This window comes from Bidens hawaiensis, unplaced genomic scaffold (assembly GCF_021521415.1).
Source record: "Bidens hawaiensis isolate Kalapana, Puna unplaced genomic scaffold, B.hawaiensis_p1.1 tig00024421_1, whole genome shotgun sequence".
Lineage (NCBI taxonomy): Eukaryota > Viridiplantae > Streptophyta > Magnoliopsida > Asterales > Asteraceae > Bidens > Bidens hawaiensis.
The window spans coordinates 320,191-338,014 of record NW_027493846.1 but is presented as its reverse complement, the minus strand read 5'-3'; the positions used below and the strand labels follow the sequence as shown (position 1 = coordinate 338,014).

The 17,824-nt window shown below is 38.7% G+C and overlaps 3 protein-coding genes across 6 annotated transcripts; 2 read left to right on the top strand and 1 right to left on the bottom strand.

Moving 5' to 3' along the window:
* Positions 1-266: 266 nt before the first annotated feature.
* Positions 267-3,632, bottom strand: LOC143569223 (uncharacterized). The gene is made up of 2 exons (XM_077055190.1): positions 2,965-3,632; positions 267-1,280 (listed from the first exon to the last, which is right to left on the bottom strand). The coding sequence occupies exons 1-2, from the start codon at positions 3,544-3,546 to the stop codon at positions 267-269; spliced, it is 1,596 nt and encodes a 531-aa protein (XP_076911305.1). The 5' UTR covers positions 3,547-3,632.
* Positions 3,633-8,369: 4,737 nt separating this feature from the next.
* LOC143569224 (replication protein A 70 kDa DNA-binding subunit B-like) lies at positions 8,370-11,058 on the top strand. 4 transcript variants are annotated; one of them, XM_077055194.1, is made up of 8 exons: positions 8,370-9,147; positions 9,222-9,492; positions 9,568-9,670; positions 9,750-9,874; positions 9,973-10,196; positions 10,311-10,471; positions 10,538-10,658; positions 10,820-11,058. In XM_077055194.1, exons 1-8 carry the CDS (start codon positions 8,947-8,949, stop codon positions 11,009-11,011), a joined length of 1,398 nt encoding a protein of 465 aa, XP_076911309.1. In that variant the 5' UTR covers positions 8,370-8,946; the 3' UTR covers positions 11,012-11,058. The 4 variants fall into 4 exon arrangements, with proteins under 4 accessions (XP_076911309.1, XP_076911308.1, XP_076911307.1 ...); XM_077055193.1 differs by having other exon boundaries at positions 10,311-10,658; XM_077055192.1 differs by having other exon boundaries at positions 9,973-10,471.
* Positions 11,059-13,698: 2,640 nt separating this feature from the next.
* Positions 13,699-17,824, top strand: LOC143569229 (F-box/kelch-repeat protein At3g23880-like). The gene is made up of 3 exons (XM_077055200.1): positions 13,699-13,827; positions 16,149-16,249; positions 16,747-17,824. Exons 1-3 carry the CDS (start codon positions 13,699-13,701, stop codon positions 17,822-17,824), a joined length of 1,308 nt encoding a protein of 435 aa, XP_076911315.1.

Below are 17,824 nucleotides of genomic sequence, written 5' to 3'. Positions count from 1 at the left end.
TAATATTAGCTTGAGATGATGAACCCGCATGAGAATCCAAGCTAGAACCCGCCTTTGAATCCACACGTATACATGCAGTTAATCGCCTTCGTCGTTTTGCATGATTCCCTGAATTTTCTAGGCTCGGTTTCCTGCTCAGTTTGACAGTCTTCAAATCTTGTTTTTCAAAATTCTTGTTTTCATCAGTTTTGTGTTTCTTGGTAGGCTCATGACGGTTAAAAATCATTTCTTGATTCGCAAGAAACATGTTTTCACAATCTGAAACATCATTCACATGTTTTTTTTCCAAGATTCTTGCTTTCCGCATAGGTTTTCTGTTTCTTGGCATGCTTTCGACGGCCAGAACTCGTTTCTTGATCCACGAGAAACACGTTTTCACAAGCGGAAACATCATTCACATGTTCTTTTCCAAGATTCTTGCTTTCATCAGAGATTTTCTGTTTCTTGGCAGGCTTTGGACGGTTAAAGTTTGTTTCTTCATCCTCAAGAAACACGTTTTCACAGTCTGAAACATCACTAGAAACCAACTCACTATGAGATTTGTCAGAACGAGACGTTAAGCTTAAACCAAACTTCTTGGTTTCCAATTCTTTAACCCTATAGACTTTCCTGCCACGGAAACTTGTATCAACCACTGTAAGCTTCACTACAACATTACCAAGATTCAAACTTGGAGCTCGAGGTTGAAGATAATGGCTTTTTGGTTTCTCAGCGAACCCATTTTCTTCTTCTTCTTCCTCCTCATCTTCCAATGTCATTTCATTTTGACCATTTTGACCATTATCAAACTCAAGAAGTTGAGGGTCAGAAGCAACTTTGTTCAACACATCAGTAACACAATCCAAATAATCATCCCCCTTGACTAGTTTTCTTGAAAACTTTTTGACACCTGGCATCAAGAACACCAAAGGAGTCTTCCCATTTGCAGCATAATTGTACCCGCTTGGTTGTTCTGAGTGCCACCCTCTTGCAAGCAATATGGGCCAAACCGCTTCCCAAAATAGGTCATTGGACCGGGCTTTGCTTAACCGATAATCACCCGTGAGAAATTGAATGATTTCTGGTGGAGTAAGTGAAGAACACGCTTGCCCAATTGGGATTTCGGGGCGGATGCGGATTGCCTGGTTTTGCTTAGTTGGCTCTATGGCATTGCCTGTTAAGTCTTGTTTTCCTCTTCCAATTGCAACTGCATCGATCATTTTTTGGATCCCAATTAATGTTTTTATGGAGGTAACATATTGCTCGAGTGATATCTTTGCATCTCCAAATGTCCTAGAAACCTGACAAATTATTACAAAAGAAAAATAAGATATATTGTTTCATTAATAAAAGAGATCAACCCTTACAAGATACACACACACATGCATATAAAGCTCGAATGGGGGGTGCAAATGAGCTGAGTCGCTTGCGGGTTACTCGATAGGGGATCGATAAAATGCTTGAAACGAGCCAAGCCTTATCGAGCCCAAGCTGAGCCCAAGCATCAAAAAAGCTCGTTTAGTTATCGAGCCCGGTCCCGAGCTTGAGTCTTGTATGGGAAGATCGTTTAGGCGCCGAGTCTTAACGAACCTGTTGTATTTTTAAGTTAACTCTTTTGAACTTCTATGTATTACTTTCAAATTGCACAGCTGAGCAGCCTGAGCTCGAGCCGAGCTTTGACTCGTTTAAGGTATCGCACACGAGCTCGAGCTGAGCTTAGGCCCCTTTTAAGTTTTTTCACAAATTAGCTCGAGCCGATCCCAAGCTTCAATTTCTGTATACGATTCAAGTTTGAGCCCAAAAACATAGGCTCGAAATCATAAAAAGCTCAAGCTCGTGCTTCAGAAAAGCCTAACGAGCCGAGCTCAAGTAGTGTAAGACTCAGGATCGGATCGGCTCATTTGCACTCTTAGTAGTGTGAGACTGGGTCAAGTCAAAATGGGTAGGCTAGGTCAAAGAAAACAACATATGATGATAATATAATATTAAACGATTTAATATAACTAACAAACACAAACAACAGGAAGAAACTGAAAACAAGTTGAGAAACAATTTATATGTGTATTTGTGACTAAGAGAAAAAAAAACTTATAAACTTATTTTTTTAAAACAGTCCAGGAAGTCAAAATTCAACTTACATTTTACATTTTGTTAGTGTGTTTCAGAGAAAGATTTCCTAAAAGTAGGTCCCGGTTTACCAATACTGTCCCTAACCTTGATAGAAAATGACCAGTGATGCCCCATTTGCATAGCAAATATCAGTAATACCCTTGATTCTCAGAACAAAAATGACTATTAAAGGGAAGCACGATTGGCCATTTACACATATTGCTTTAAATGCGATACGCAAGACATCTTACAGTATCATCTTAAATTAGACATTCATTATTTTAGGATGATATTGTTGATTCAAACACCTTAAGATTTACAATCCAACTGCTCATTTCCATCTTATTTTTAGGTGTCCGTGTAACAATATATATATATATATATATGATTCCCTTACAAAAAAATATGATAAATGTTATTCTTATATCATTAGCTTGTAGAGGTTAAAATTCGGCGGTTTGTGTTGGGTTATATCATTAGCTTGTAGAGGTTAAAATTCAGCGGGTTGTGTTGGGTAGTAACAAGTGAAAACTGGTTTGGATCTGTTACATGTGATTTTAAATATTGTTATTGTTTCTTTAATAATATTTATAACTCAAATAAAATTACAAATAATAAATAAATAAATTATTAATAAAACAAGAATATTACTTTGATCTTAATAATTAAAAGAAGAAGAACATGTCTAACATCAAGATCCTCATTGCAATTCTATGCAGAAACACTTACAATGTGGTTTCAAAACTTTGTCTACTCTTTCAGTACTAATCATATAATACTTATCAAACGCATCTTACTAAATCACTTAATAAGTAATTTCAAACAAACAAGAAACATATAAAATTAGCATCATAACATAAGTTATGATTAACATACCTCCAAAAGATCATTGAGGCATTCTTGAGACACATGAGGAACCAAACGCGCAAGAAATTCCTGTTGCCTCAAACCACTAAATATCCTCTGTCCCATTATACACCTTTTCCCTCTGCGCTCCCTACGCTTTGACCATCTTTTATATTCACTGGACATATAAAAACTACCATAATAATATGCCAATATGTCCCCAATCTTTTTACTCTCCATAAATCTACTCAATCGAACAAAATCCTTCCTAAAAGTATACAACCCAAGGACGAAACCACCCTTCTCCACCTCACTCCATGATTCCAAAACGCGCCCCGGAACAACAACATTATCTTTATTATCTTTCATATTTTCTTGCTTGATCCAAACAATTGGTATATCTAATCCTATCAAGAAATCAATGGGCGTTTCTGACTTTGTTTCTTCAAGAAAGGGGGTTTTCATGTAATCAAGAAACTCGGATTTTGTAAGCAATGGTGGGATTTCGGCTTGGTACTCGTCACCAACACGAGAAAGGTTTCTAAACGGTCCGTATAGACTGGATGCATAAGTCTTTGAAGGACTAATGTCACAATCATCATTTGGATCCATTGTTTTGAAATTATCTGCACAATATATCAAGGGAAACAAAACTCAGCTCAACTATCAGCAACAAAATCACAATAGTCATAGTCTAAAAGAGAACATTTTCAAATAAATGTGTGTTTATGGACATTTACTAAGCATGAGTTTGGTTTTTGTGAGAAATTTAAACAAATAAACAAACAAGCACACACAATAAAATCCCACTCCGTGGTGGGGTCTGGGGAGGAATGATGAGGGCAAACCTTTCCTCGCGTTGAGACCATGGTCTTGAAAAACCTTATCTTAATATGTAAAGAATAGTATCCAAATAACATACAATGTGGCCTAGGACACCAAAACCACAACGAAACAAAAAAGTATAAAAGTACTAGGAACGCATTTTTTTCAATACCAGCATTATGTTGAGAAAATGGAAACCACAAGAACCGCATAATGTACTTGTACAAAGTACATAAAAGATAGCTGGCGGTAATGGTAGAGAAAATATGGACGTTAAACAACTGCCTTATCTACCACATTCAAAGCAACATGTACAAATACATTATGCGGTCCTTGCGTTCCTCAGTATATTATTGGTTCTTAAATGAACACATCCCAACAGTACTAAAAGCACCAAAAATAATAATAGGAAACTATTACAACAACAACCATACCCAGTAAAATCCCAAGCATAGCAAAGCTATTGATAGGGTTTGAGGAGGGTGGAATGTAAGCAAACCATACCATACCTCTACCCCAGGGGATAAAGAGACTGCTTCCAAGGAGACCCCGACTCCAAACATGAAAAGTATATCGAAAACATAGAGTACGTATATCTAGCATGAATCTAAATAGCCAAAACAATATCCACATGAAAACTACCAACAATATAGCCCTAGTGAACTACCGGTAACCGAACAAGGTATGAAAGGATAATAATAACACATAAAACATCATAGAATGACAACGACAACAGAAAGGTAACACACAAATTTGTACCCACCTACCCTAAAAAAAAGGTCCTTAATCCTAATCCCATGCCCACAAAGTCCTACTCGACCATGTCCCTAGAGAGGTGAAAATTTAGCAAATCCTGCCTAATCCGCTCATCCCAATAACCGAAAACCATTGATAACACAAAATGATGGTAAAACTATAGTAATAACAGATAAAAGCTCATACAGACATGAATAAGGTAGCACAAATCACTTTAAAATAACCAACACACTCCTCTAAAAGAATTTACACGCCACGACTACATTAAGGCAAACTAAGGCTAAAGCAACCGAAAGCAACTTCATTTAACAACACCCAATTTGACTATGCATAAGTTGTTAAAACCGACAATATTTGACGGTATGAGGGGGCCGATGTTACAACAGAAACAACAAAGCAAAAAAAAAAAAAGTTAAGTTTAAGAAAGCAGGCCACAACATCAATCTGAATCGAAGAAAGCACAAACCCCATGAAATGAAAAACCCAAATCCCTAAAACCAATACATACATAGACGCAAGAAATCAAGATTGTAACAAGAAGTGGGGTGGGTTGAAAACCGTAATGCGAGTCAATCACGTTAACCCGCATCTAATTTATCGGGCCGAACATGTAAACCCAAACCCCACAAGAGAGAAAAGCAAGAAGAGTATTCTTGAGATGAAAAAAGAGTTGATTGTAAGGATGGAAACATGCAAAACGTGAAGCATGAGTAAGAGTGGTTACCTGGGGTTGAATCGAGGAGTTGAGAGAAGTCAAATAATAAGAGGATTGAGAGGGTTTTGTAGAGAGTAATATGATATGATACCAGTTGGGAGAATGAAGGGTCTGGTCTGGTCTGCTCCGTCTACGGGACGAAACAAAGAAAGAAAGTGAAACACATACTTTTCAGATGCGGTGACAGCGCGTGGACTCTACTCACACCTTTCCTTACTTTACTTGCATGCAATTTATTATATTACTTGGCACGCGTTAGATAAGAGGTAAAAGGACCATACTATACGTCCATACATACATACACATACGGACTGTTTATACGTCCGTATTGCTTAACAAAATGTGCATACTTCATTTTACATGTTACAATAGGGGTATAACGAGTATATTCATGGTCGACTGGCTTAAAACTAAATATAAAGGCCTAATTTACTTTTCTTTTTATGCGAAACCGCCAGGGAGTACGATGTCGAGTATATGAAGTGATAATGGACGCGAGGTCCTCCTTCTTAGCAGTGGTGAAACTTGGGCCAAGTCTTAGAGGTGATCAAAACTACTGAGTGATGACCGGGTTGCATACCTATAAAAATTTTTGAACAAAATCGCAAAAAGTTTACTTTACGAAACGAAAAAACGACGATGGTGGGACGCCTCCACCCCCTTTAAAGCTACACTATGCTTTTTAACTTGTGACTATCAGTGAGTTTCTAATTCTAAAAAAAATCACTTTTAAAATGACTCATAATACATAAAATACATAACCTCAATTTTAGACAGGGTCCCTAAAAATCAAAGGTCTAAAGTCTTGATCTAATTTAGCTAACCCAAAAGTCAAGCTCTAAGTATACAACATGTGGCCAATCTTTTTGCTAGTTTTGGTTTTAAATAATTCTCATCATCTGTTTAGTTTTTTTTTTGTCCTTCTTATTTACACACATTTTAAAGCGTTATTCACGTTGTAACTTGTGAGTGTTTAATTTGATAGAACTAATACATGAATCATTATGTGAATGATAGCATGCATATGGTTATCATAAAAAGAATAAAGACTTATTTACGAGGAAATATACATGTGCTTATATTATATATTATGATTTTGATAAAACGTGATCCATAAAATGAAATTTATTTATTACTTTCACTTTTATTTTGGCATTAGTTAAAATTAATAAGTAAATGGTTATGAAGTGAAATGGGCTTTTTGTATTTTGAATTTCTTGATAAATGTACTATATCCCCGATTCCCCCTTCATCTTTACCAAATGCATCACTTATCATATTACTCATTTCATCTTTTTTTTTTCAAAACACGCTATACGTCCGTATACAGGTTGTTATATGTCTATATAATGTATGTGTCTGTATAAAACAATATATATGTCCGTAAGCATGTCTTGTGAGTCCATATAACACAATGTATCATATATGTGTCACATCAACGGGATATAACAAATATACTGGATGCATTTAGCCAAGTTGTTGTATTCTTTTATTGATATATTTTTTTGATTCCGTATACTCTTTTAAGCTTTATGTACACGACAAGCATTTAATTTATTAGAGTTAATGTGCTTATCATATAGTATGCAATTCTGATATGCATGATGCATCATTGGGAAAAATAAATATAAGGAGTTATTTATGAGAACGGTACATGTGAATATCATATAACAATTTTGGTCCTTTTTTATATATATTAATATTTTAGTTTTTATTACGCCCTGCTTGCAGTGCGCGCATATAATGTATATATGTGTGAACCCTCGGGTGGGCAAAAGTAAAATTGCACTAATTTTGACGTTATTTTACTAATCTCGTGAAAATAACGTTAAAAGTGGCGGAAGGTTAATCAGGCATCATGTGGTGGCGTTGATAGCCGAAAGACAATGGCACATGCACCAATCAGCCGGTGTCCCGATGATTGAGTGCTATGTGTCTTATGTCCAAGGCTTGATGCAAAACTACTATCGAGCCGGGGTTCTCACCGGAAGCAGCCTCTCTATCCCTATGGGATAGAGGTAAGGCTGTCTACATCTTACCCTCCTCAGACCATACCATAGCATTGCTATTGGTGGGATATACTGAGTACGATAATGATGATGATGAATATTTTAGTTTTTATTGTTGATTGAGTTGTAGGACATTTGGGCTTTGGCGTTACCCAGCCGCTAAGGCTGACTGGCTGAGTGTAATGGGTGTGGGCTCAGGCGAGATGTGGGCGCGAAGGGGCTAGAACACCACCCTCGGGGGATAATTGGGCGAAAAGGGACGGGGGCGGGTTATATTAGTCGCCGGTTGGTTTAAAAAATAATAATATTATATATAAATAACCGTTTGACAACGGTCAAATATTAAAAAATATTAATTAATTTAAACAATATATATATATATATATATTACATTATAATACATATAACCAGCTTTCGCATTCCAGTACTCTCTCTCTCATAATACGCCCCTGAATATTAATTACCCTACCCTCCTCCTCCTCCTCCTTCCAACCATGCCGCCCCTTCCAACTCCGGCAGCCAATTCAATCACTCCGGTGGACACTTCAATTGTATCTTTTAATTCCTCTCCTTCTCTCTCCATACGTTACTGCCTAATCAATTTATTATTCAACAACCAATCAATTCTTCAATCAATTGAATGTAATATATAAGGCAAACAGGAAGAGCAGAATCCTCATCACCAGACTCTACACCCAGGTATGTCATCTCTTCCTTTGTATTATAATAATTCCCATGATACTTCATTTGATTGAACCTGGGTTTTAACCTAATTCAGTTTTAAATTCGGGTTCCTTGTGGGTTATTGGTGGATAATTAGGTTAAATTTTCTTAGGTTCTTTGATTTGGTAATCTATACAACCAGTTTGATTTTTGGGATTTGGTCTCTATTGTATTTGCAGCCTACTCACCTTTAAATTCTGTTTAATTGTGGCTTATTTGGGCAACGTTGACTTTATTTAGTCAAAGTAGAATCATACTGACAATACTGTATCTTTAAATGCTTTTGTAATTTTGGTGTTTGGTTGTTTCCTTTGTTTTGGCTACCTTCTTAGTTCCGTACGTTAACGAATCGAGCTTGTTCATGTTAGTTCGTGTCCGTCTGCTAATTTTCTAAACTGATGCAAATGAATAATAATGGACGCTAATAGATACTAAAGTATTAAATATTAAAAAAAAATAACCCCAACGATATTTTGAATACCCTTTTAAATATGAACACCCTTTTGGATATGTGATCAGTACACTAAAACTTTTAAAACTCTCAAAACAAACTTGAAGCCAAAAATATGCACATTTTACTTTCAGATCTTCAATATTTACCCGTAGCTATTAATTTGTTACACAATAGTCCTGAAAATACCCTTGCAAACAGTTAATATACAACTATTTGCAATATTCAGATTTATGATTGAAAATGCAAAGTAGACTTTATTTAGTCAACGTATGTTTCAAAGTCAACTAGATCAGTAGTTAAATAATAAAGGAAACTGAACTGCAACGTTGACTATATTTTGTCACAGTAGAATGCATATAAGAAAAGGCCTACTGACTTGACTGTATCTTTAAATGCTTTTGTAATTTTGGTGTTTGGTTGTTTGCTTTGTTTTGGCTAGGTTTTTAGTTATATATTATTTGGTACATAATTTGTTGTGCAATCTGTTGGCTTTGCGTTTTCATTATGCCATCTTACTCTTATCATAACTTATGTTGTTATTTCTTTATTACAGCATGTCAACATCAACACATACGTCTGTACCAAGGCAGATTTACCCCCTCGCTCGCTTGAACCCGTATCAAGGAAACTGGACCATTAAAGTCCGTGTCACGTCTAAAGGGCACATGCGTCACTACAACAATACAAGAGGTGAAGGCTGCGTTTTTAGTGTGGAGCTAACCGATGACGATGTAAGTTTCCGTTATCTCGATATTCCTTATAACTGATTGCACAAAAACAGATATTCTAACAAATATCTTTTCAGGGTACTCAAATTCAAGCAATCATGTTCAACGCAGCTGCAAGGAAGTTTTTTGAACTCTTTGACATGGGCAAAGTTTACTACATATCGGGCGGATACTTAAAAAGGGCTAACAAACAATACAATCGTGTAGACAATGATTATGAGATGACCTTGAATGAAAATTCCCAAGTGGAGGAGGCAGTTAACGAACCAATTATTATCCCTACACTGACGTTCAGCTTCGTCCCAATTGATCAACTAGGACCATATGTACAACAAAAAGAACTAATTGGTATCAAAGTTTTAGTGTTCAGTTTTCATATTTTCTTTTACTTGAAATTTACATTCTTCAATTGACCCACTGCAGATGTTATTGGTGTCGTACAGCATGTATCATCAACAATGAGCATTCGGCGGAAAGCTGATAACGAATCCGTTCCAAAACGTGACATAACTATAGCCGATGACACGTAACCCCACTTTCTTTAGTTCCTTTAACAGTTATATCTTCTCTAATATGTACGTCAGTTTCGCTTGTTGATCTTTCAGGATGAAGTCAATGATTGTATCTTTGTGGGGGCCCCTTGCCACCGGTATTGGTAGCAAACTACTTGACATGTTTGACGCCTCACCAATTGTTGCAATCAAATCGTTAAGAGTATCTGATTTTGGAGGTAACCCAAAAAACCAACCTATGTATATCTTAAATGCACATCCTTGCATACCACGTTTAGTTACGTCTTCCTTATTTGTTGTTGATTATTTGCCTCAGGTTTAACATTGTCGACAATCACCAAAACCATCATCGAGATAAACCCGAACAGCCATGAGTCACAGAAACTAAAAACCTGGTATGCTTCAGAAGGAAGTGTCGCGACCTTTGAATCTGTTGGGTCCACTTTCAGACCTGGGCATACAAATGATGCCCCATCAATGTACTCTGATCGCGTGGGACTTGAGTATATAACCAACAATCCGTCTTTGGGTGAATCAACGGTAATAGCTTCCGACAACCTATCACCTAAAGTGTCACAAGTGACAACAATGTCATCCAACATCATACCAACTTTGACTTATTATGTTAGCCTAACAATGACATTTGTCTTGCAGCCTGTATATTACACTACACGTGCATGTATGAGTTTCATCAAGGATGACCAAGCCATGTATTATCGCACTTGCAAAACTTGCAACAAGAAACTTACCGTCAATGTTGGTTCTGCTTACTCATTTTTAATTTGCAGAAAAACACAAACCGACCCTAACTTCAGGTGTGTGAAACTACGACGATTACTACTCGTGGCCATGACGTCCATATTTAATTGGTTTACATCCAGGTATGTTGTGTCAGCCAAGTTCTCAGACGCCAGTGGTGAAGCTTGGATGTCTCTTTTTGCTGACGAGGCAGAAACCATTATAGGCTGCTCTGCTGCTGACCTTGATATCATGAAATCAAAGGTAAATCCACCTGACACAATAAAATAAATACTATTTTAAATAAACTACAAATACAACTTTAATAGAACAACCCTTGTAAAATGTGTCAAAAATTTGCATCACGCGATATCACATGTTATGCCCACCTCCAGCATTCTAATTCACCTTTCAAATGTTTTTAGCCTGATGGAAGTGCCTATCAAACACAACTTAAGAAAGCAAAATGGGTCCCACACGTTTTCCGTGTCATGGTTGCACTACGTGCCTACAATAATGACAGAAGACAAAGGATTACTGTGAAGATTGTCAGTTTGGTGGATTATGCAGGTGAATCTAAGTACCTGCTGAATGAAATATCTTCAACGCAATCTTGAGAAATACCTGTTTCTGCATTTCCGTTTTAAAAAATAAACTCGTAACATGTTGGCCCTACTATTGCTATCATGCTTCGTTTGTTTTAATTCCATTTGTTGGTTACGTAGCTTACAGAAAGATGCTTCCCATCAACTTGGCTGATATTTATTTAATATGAATACTTCTTTTGCTTAGTTATTTTTAGCTTTTAAATTTAACCGTCTGTTTATTTAGAATATAAGCAAGCTAATTATGAAAGAATGCTTTTTTCCCAAATTATAGTTAGCTGATGTATAAACGATTTCAAATATGGTGTATCAAAATGAAACGGTTCAACATATGAACGGGTAAGATTACGGGAAAACGAAATTCAACAATACGTTGCATTAAAACGAAACGGGCCGACTTATGTCATCTTAACCAGAAACGGGGCAACTAAACAGGTCAGACCATAGTCAATTAAATCCCAGGTGACTTATTATCAACGGTCGCAACACTTGAGCTCGTGCGACCCTCGACCATCTTTTAATATAATCCAAACTCACGTTAAAATCCCGACTGACTTAGTATGAACAGTCGCAACCTTTTTATCAGCTTTTTCATAAACTGCTTATAAAGAATAAGAGTCGTAACTAGGGGTGCAAACGGAAATAAACAAACCTGCTCGTCATGATCTAAAATCACAATAATAGAATACATTGATGGCTTGGATTGTTCAAACCTTTAACATTATAAACTAATTTCATAATTAATTAAATGCAATTTCTTTGACTATTTGGTGGATATATGTAAAGAAGATGGTTGTAGTGAAAGTAATGTTTATTACTTGAAGGTGTGAGAAATAAATAAACAACTACATCTATTTATACACAAATAAACCCTAGCTATCAACCCATAAAAGGCCCATGGGCTTTAGTCAACTATATGGGCTAAAACCCTAATTATAACTAAATACAACCAACACTCCTCCTCAAGTTGGAGCATAGATGTTAATCATGCCCAACTTGTTACAAATAAAATATATCTGAGCTTTCCGGAGCGGTTTAGTTAGAATGTCTACTAGCTGAAAATTTGTCTTCACATGAACTGGTTGAATGGAAGGAGGATCAGTTTGTGTGCCTACTACTCGATCTCTGATAAGGTGACAGTCGACCTCAATATGTTTTGTCCTCTCATGAAATACTTGATTCTTGGCTATGTGAATGGCTGACTGACTATCACAGTATAACCTCAACAAGTCATTAGAAACAACCCCGAGCTCTCTGAGAAGACGACGAACCCATGTCATCTCTGATGTTACATCTGCCATAGCTCTATATTCCGATTCGGCACTCGACCGGGAAACCGTGTGTTGCTTCTTACTCTTCCATGATACAAGATTTCCTCCAACAAACACACAATATCCAGTGGTAGATCGTCGAGAAATCGGACAACCTGCCCAATCTGCATTTGAGAACCCTGATATCCGACCATCTCCTTCCGTGAAGGCACCTACACGACAATGACCCTGATCGGAGTATAATATACCCAAGCCAGGTGAGGTCTTAAGATATCTTAAGACACGAATGGCAGCATCCCAGTGACCGGTGTATGGTGTAGCCATAAATTGGCTCAGAACACTGACAGTAAAGGAGATATCCGGTCGTGTGACGGTTAAATAATTAAGTTTACCAACCAACCGTCTGTATCGCTCAGGATCTTTCATTGGATCTCCTTCCTTTGGGAGGAGTTTCTTTGTAGGAAGCATTGGGGTATCAACAGGTTTACAACCCAGTAAGCCACATTCAGTTAACATATCAAAAACATACTTTCGTTGGGAGAGAAGTATTCCTTGTGGAGAGCGGGATACTTCTATGCCAAGGAAATACCTCAATCGACCTAAGTCGCTGACCTAAAACTGAGACTGAAGAAACTGCTTGAGTTCGATAATCCCGACCTCGTCATCACCTGTGATTATAATGTCATCCACATAAACAACTACGATAATCCTCTTTCCTTTCTGGTGTCTAAAGAAGACAGAGTGATCGTAGGCACTCCGAGTCATCCCAAACTGTCCCATAACACTAGAGAATTGACCAAACCATGCCCTGGGAGACTGTTTAAGACCATATAGAGAACGACGTAGTCTGCAAACTTTCGAGGCCTCCTCCTCAACAACGAACCCTGGGGGCTGCTCCATATATACCTCCTCCTCAAAAACACCATTAAGAAAGGCGTTCTTGACATCAAGCTGATGGAGCGGCCAATGATTAATGGCAGCAAGAGCGATACAAATACGGACAGATGGCATTTTAGCAACCGGAGAGAATGTTTCATCGTAATCAATGCCATATGCCTGAGAATACCCTTTTGCAACCAACCGAGCCTTTAAGCGGTGTAAGGAGCCATCCGGGTGTAGTTTAACTGTAAACACCCAACGACAACCAACAATACGCTTCCCTTTAGGAAGTGTTTCAAGATCCCATGTATGATTGGACTTTAGAGCCCCAATTTAATCTTCCATAGCTGTCTCCATCCTGGGTGAGCGAGAGCGCTCGTCACATTCTTGGGAATCGGGTAGGAATCAAGGGTAGTGGTGTACGCATGAGATTCAGGAGATAGGTGGGTGTAGGCAACATATTCCTGAATTGGGTAACGAGTACATTTCCGGGGTTCCTTGCGAAAGGAAATAGGTATATCGGGAAGTGAGGCACCATGAGGATCATAAATGGGTGTAACAGAGGTTGTTGGATCGGGTAAGGATGTATTAGTGAGAGGTGTGGATTGCTCAGATGTAGACGGAGTATCGGAGGGTATTTCGGGGTCGTGGCAAGGGTGTGAATCAAGAGTCGCTGATGTTTGACCCCTACCCCGCCTAGCATATGTGAAAAGCAGTGGCGGAGATTCTGTCGGTGGGTCAGAATCAGTAGAGATTGGATCGGTAGAAGGAATTGACACAGGAATGGTGGGGATGAAGGGAGATGTGGGTATATCGAGGTCGGGAAACGGGTCAGAAATAGGAGTGGAACACTCGAGAAAGTAAGGAGACTCGTGAAAAGTGACATCGGCACTGGTAAAGTATCGGTGAAGTGATGGGCTATAGCATCGATACCCTTTTTGAACCCGTGAGTAACTAAGAAAGACACAACGAATGGCTCGGGGATCAAGTTTGATGGTTTTTGGACTATGGTCATGAACATAGGCGACGCAACCAAATACTTTAGGTGCGAGAGGAAATGGATCATCGTTGGGAAATAGTACAGAAAACGGTGTTTTACCATGAAGAACGGTTGAGGGCATGCGGTTAATCAGATATGTTGCAGTGAGAACGGCATCTCCCCAAAAACGATGAGGAACACGTGATTGGATCATGATTGTGCGAGCAACATCCAATATGTGACGATTTTTGCGTTCGGACACACCATTTTGTTGAGATGTATAAGCACACGATGATTCATGAATAATGCCGTTGGTTTTTAAGTATGAAGAAAAGTCGGTGGAAAAATATTCTTTAGCATTATCAGATCGAAAAGTTTTAATGGTGGTGTTAAATTGGTTTTGAACATAAGCATTAAATTCTCGAAATATGGAAAATACCTCACTACGAGATTTCAACAAATAAACCCAAGTAGTGCGAGAATAGTCATCAATAAAGTTAATAAAATATTCAAAACCCAACGTAGATTTGATAGGGCAAGGACCCCATACATCAGAATGCAACAGTTCAAAACAAGAACTGACTCGATTGGGCACCCTAGGGGGATAGGGACGCCTGGTATGTTTACCAAGTTGACACGACTCACAATGAAAATTAAAAGACGAAAGTGGTAAATCTGGTCGCATTTGCCTCAGAACCGCTGTAGAGGGATGACCTAACCGACAGTGAGCCTCCCTGACAGCGGAATCACATAAGTTTGCTACAAGATGCGAAAACGGGGATATACGATAGAGACCTCCTGATTCAAAACCAGTATCAATTACCCGGTTTGTTCCTAGTTCATGAAAAACGCGGTGAGTTGGGTAAAAGGTCACAGAACAGTTGTTTTGTTTGGTAATCTGACTCACTGAACAAAGACTGGTAGGAAATTTAGGAACAAATAGGATATAAGACAGTTTTAGGTTTTCCGAGTTACTGATGGATCCTATGCCGAGAACGGGACATGAAGATCCATCGGCAAGACGTACCGGTGCATGGGAAACATTTTGAAGACTAGAAAAAATACCCCGATTCCCAGTCATGTGATGTGTGGCTCCAGAATCAATCACCCATGATAAGTCAAGGCTAGAAGGTTTACCTGAATGTGCCGAGCTGGTTTGAGGATGAGGCAACTGGGAGGTAAGAAACCGTTGAATAAGATCATGCTCCTCTTTAGTAAATGTATACATGTATGTATTTTCGCCCATAGTGATACACGAAACTGAAAATTGACTGTGAACAGTAACAAGTGCGGGTGGAGGGCGGGAACAGATTCCGGCGGAAACAGTTAATCGTCGTGAACAGTTAATCCCGGCAGCGAACAGTAATTCCGGCAGCGAACAGTAACTTTCCGGCAGTGAAAAGAAATTCTGGCAAACGAACAGTGACTTCCGGCAGTGAACAGTGACTTCCGGCGTGAACAGTGATTTCCGGCGTGAACAGTGATTTCCGCGTGAACAGTGATTTCCGGCGATGAACAGTACTCTGGGTGAACAGTGATTCCGCGCGTGAACAGTATTCCGATGAACAGTGATTCCAGCGTGAACAGTGATTCCAACGTGAACAGTGCTCGTCGGTGAACAGTACTTTCACGGTCGAAAAAAAAAAAAAAGATTTCGTGACAGGACAGAACAACAAGGCAGGGGCTTGTTTCAGATCCGAAGGCTGCTGGTGACGGCCGGTCAGACTCGGGTTCGGGTCAGATCGCGACTAGGGTTTGGATCGAGAGCCGTAGCTCTGATACCATGTAAAGAAGATGGTTGTAGTGAAAGTAATGTTTATTACTTGAAGGTGTGAGAAATAAATAAACAACTACATCTATTTATACACAAATAAACCCTAGCTATCAACCCATAAAAGGCCCATGGGCTTTAGTCAACTATATGGGCTAAAACCCTAATTATAACTAAATACAACTAACAATATAAAAAAACTGATGTTATATTGTTATATCATGTTGGCATGTATTTTTGTTTTTTTAGGTACAGGTTTTTGTGACAATTGCTGAATTGAAGGCTCCAATCAAGCCGGCTGTTACAAGGACTGTAAACCGAACAATTGAATATTACCTTCCTACATCATTGTGCAATCAAGCTCCATTAAATCAATTTTCAGTTATGAACAACCTATTAATAAGCAATTGAATGCTATTCAAAGGCAAAAATGAATTGACATAAGGACTCATTGCCACACCTCTCCTATAAGTATGGCAAGTGTTTGCAGTCAGGTTCCACCCCAAACAGTGACGCCCCCCCCAGTATCTCACAAAAGCAGGTACGTTTTCATTTTCTCCAATTTCTTTTTAAGTATTCGGTTAAATTGCACGTATGGTGTTGACTTGAAATAACGCTAGCCTCAACTCGGCACAACTCAGCATACGATTTGATTGTTTTTTAGTTAACCAGTTATAATGTTACACATTTCATTTTTAAATTGGGTTTAATTGGTGGATTATTAGTTTTATTTTTCTTAGGTTTTCATTGCTCCCTTCATACTTTCTTTCACCAACACACCAACCACTGTTATATCCCATGCTTGTTCCCCTTTTGTTCTTCATAAGTGATATCTCTATGTGCACAGTTATAGGGACCCATCTGACCATGCCAGACCAACAACTGAGCTGATTGTATTTTGCATACTGTCTTGCCTCTCGGCAAAAGATGTTGCTACCTGTAAGAGTGTGTGCAAGCAATGGCATGCTCTACTATCAACGCCGGAGTTTGAAATGGCGCACTGCTCCCGTTCGTCGCTTCCAGATAATCAACAAACATTGTTAGCTCGTGATTCTGACTGCGCAATTTACATAATGGACTTTGAAACTGCAGAGTATGTGCTACAGACTATCATACCATACCCATTCGAACACGGTTTTACAAATGTAGCTATGCTAGGGCATTTGGATGGTTTGCTATGTGTTTGTTTACGTGACACCAAAGAGTTGGTTCTTTGGAACCCGACGACTGCTGCATACAAATGCTTAGCCAACACTGATGGCCAAGGGTTGTATGAAGACATTACAGATGCGGTTGGCTTTTACAGTGTCCCGTCTAACGACTACAAGGTACTGCATCTAAAACGACAATTCGGCGTCCTTTCAGCCCAAATTTACTCTAGGCATTCCGGAAGTTGGAGAAACTTACACTTCCAATGCGATAACGAATACGCAAAGTGTGATTACTATTGGTCACCTGGAACTGTATGTGGCAACAACTTGTACTTCACGGTTTGCGAGTGCTGGGTTGTTGGTAGAAATGTGGTTATTGGGTTTGATACGATAACGGAGCAGGTGATCGAGATACCCTTCCCTTCAGTACCACCATCAGGAATTTTCCAAGCGATTTTGTCAACCGTCCATAATTCCCTTCATATGCTTCTTGCAACTGGCATGCAAGACATGACACTGCAACTCTGGTTACTAGAAGGGGAACACTGGGTCCAAAAAATCTCATGTCCACCAATCCCTCCAATACCCTTATCAGTATGGGTAAACATTACACACTACATGACAACTGGAAGGTGGTTTGTTATGAGCGGAGCAAGGAAGCTTTATGAATTCCCGGATGACATCAACCCCTTAACCCGTTTCTACCCAGTGAGTTGGTTTCGCGGACATATGGGAGCGGTGTTTGTACATACGATTATCTCACCAGCTATTTGA

Excerpts from the sequence above, each read along its gene's own strand:
- LOC143569223 (XM_077055190.1), bottom strand. The coding sequence starts at position 3,546 with ATGGATCCAAATGATGATTGTGACATTAGTCCTTCAAAGACTTATGCA. Across the intron at positions 1,281-2,964 it reads GCCTCAATGATCTTTTGGAG|GTTTCTAGGACATTTGGAGA; the intron begins GTATGTTAATCA and ends ATAATTTGTCAG.
- LOC143569224 (XM_077055191.1), top strand. The coding sequence starts at position 8,947 with ATGTTGTTATTTCTTTATTACAGCATGTCAACATCAACACATACGTCT. Across the intron at positions 9,671-9,749 it reads ATAACTATAGCCGATGACAC|GATGAAGTCAATGATTGTAT; the intron begins GTAACCCCACTT and ends TTGATCTTTCAG. Across the intron at positions 9,875-9,972 it reads AAGAGTATCTGATTTTGGAG|GTTTAACATTGTCGACAATC; the intron begins GTAACCCAAAAA and ends TATTTGCCTCAG.
- LOC143569229 (XM_077055200.1), top strand. The coding sequence starts at position 13,699 with ATGGGTGTAACAGAGGTTGTTGGATCGGGTAAGGATGTATTAGTGAGA. Across the intron at positions 13,828-16,148 it reads GTGAATCAAGAGTCGCTGAT|GTACAGGTTTTTGTGACAAT; the intron begins GTTTGACCCCTA and ends TTGTTTTTTTAG. Across the intron at positions 16,250-16,746 it reads TATTACCTTCCTACATCATT|TTATAGGGACCCATCTGACC; the intron begins GTGCAATCAAGC and ends CTATGTGCACAG.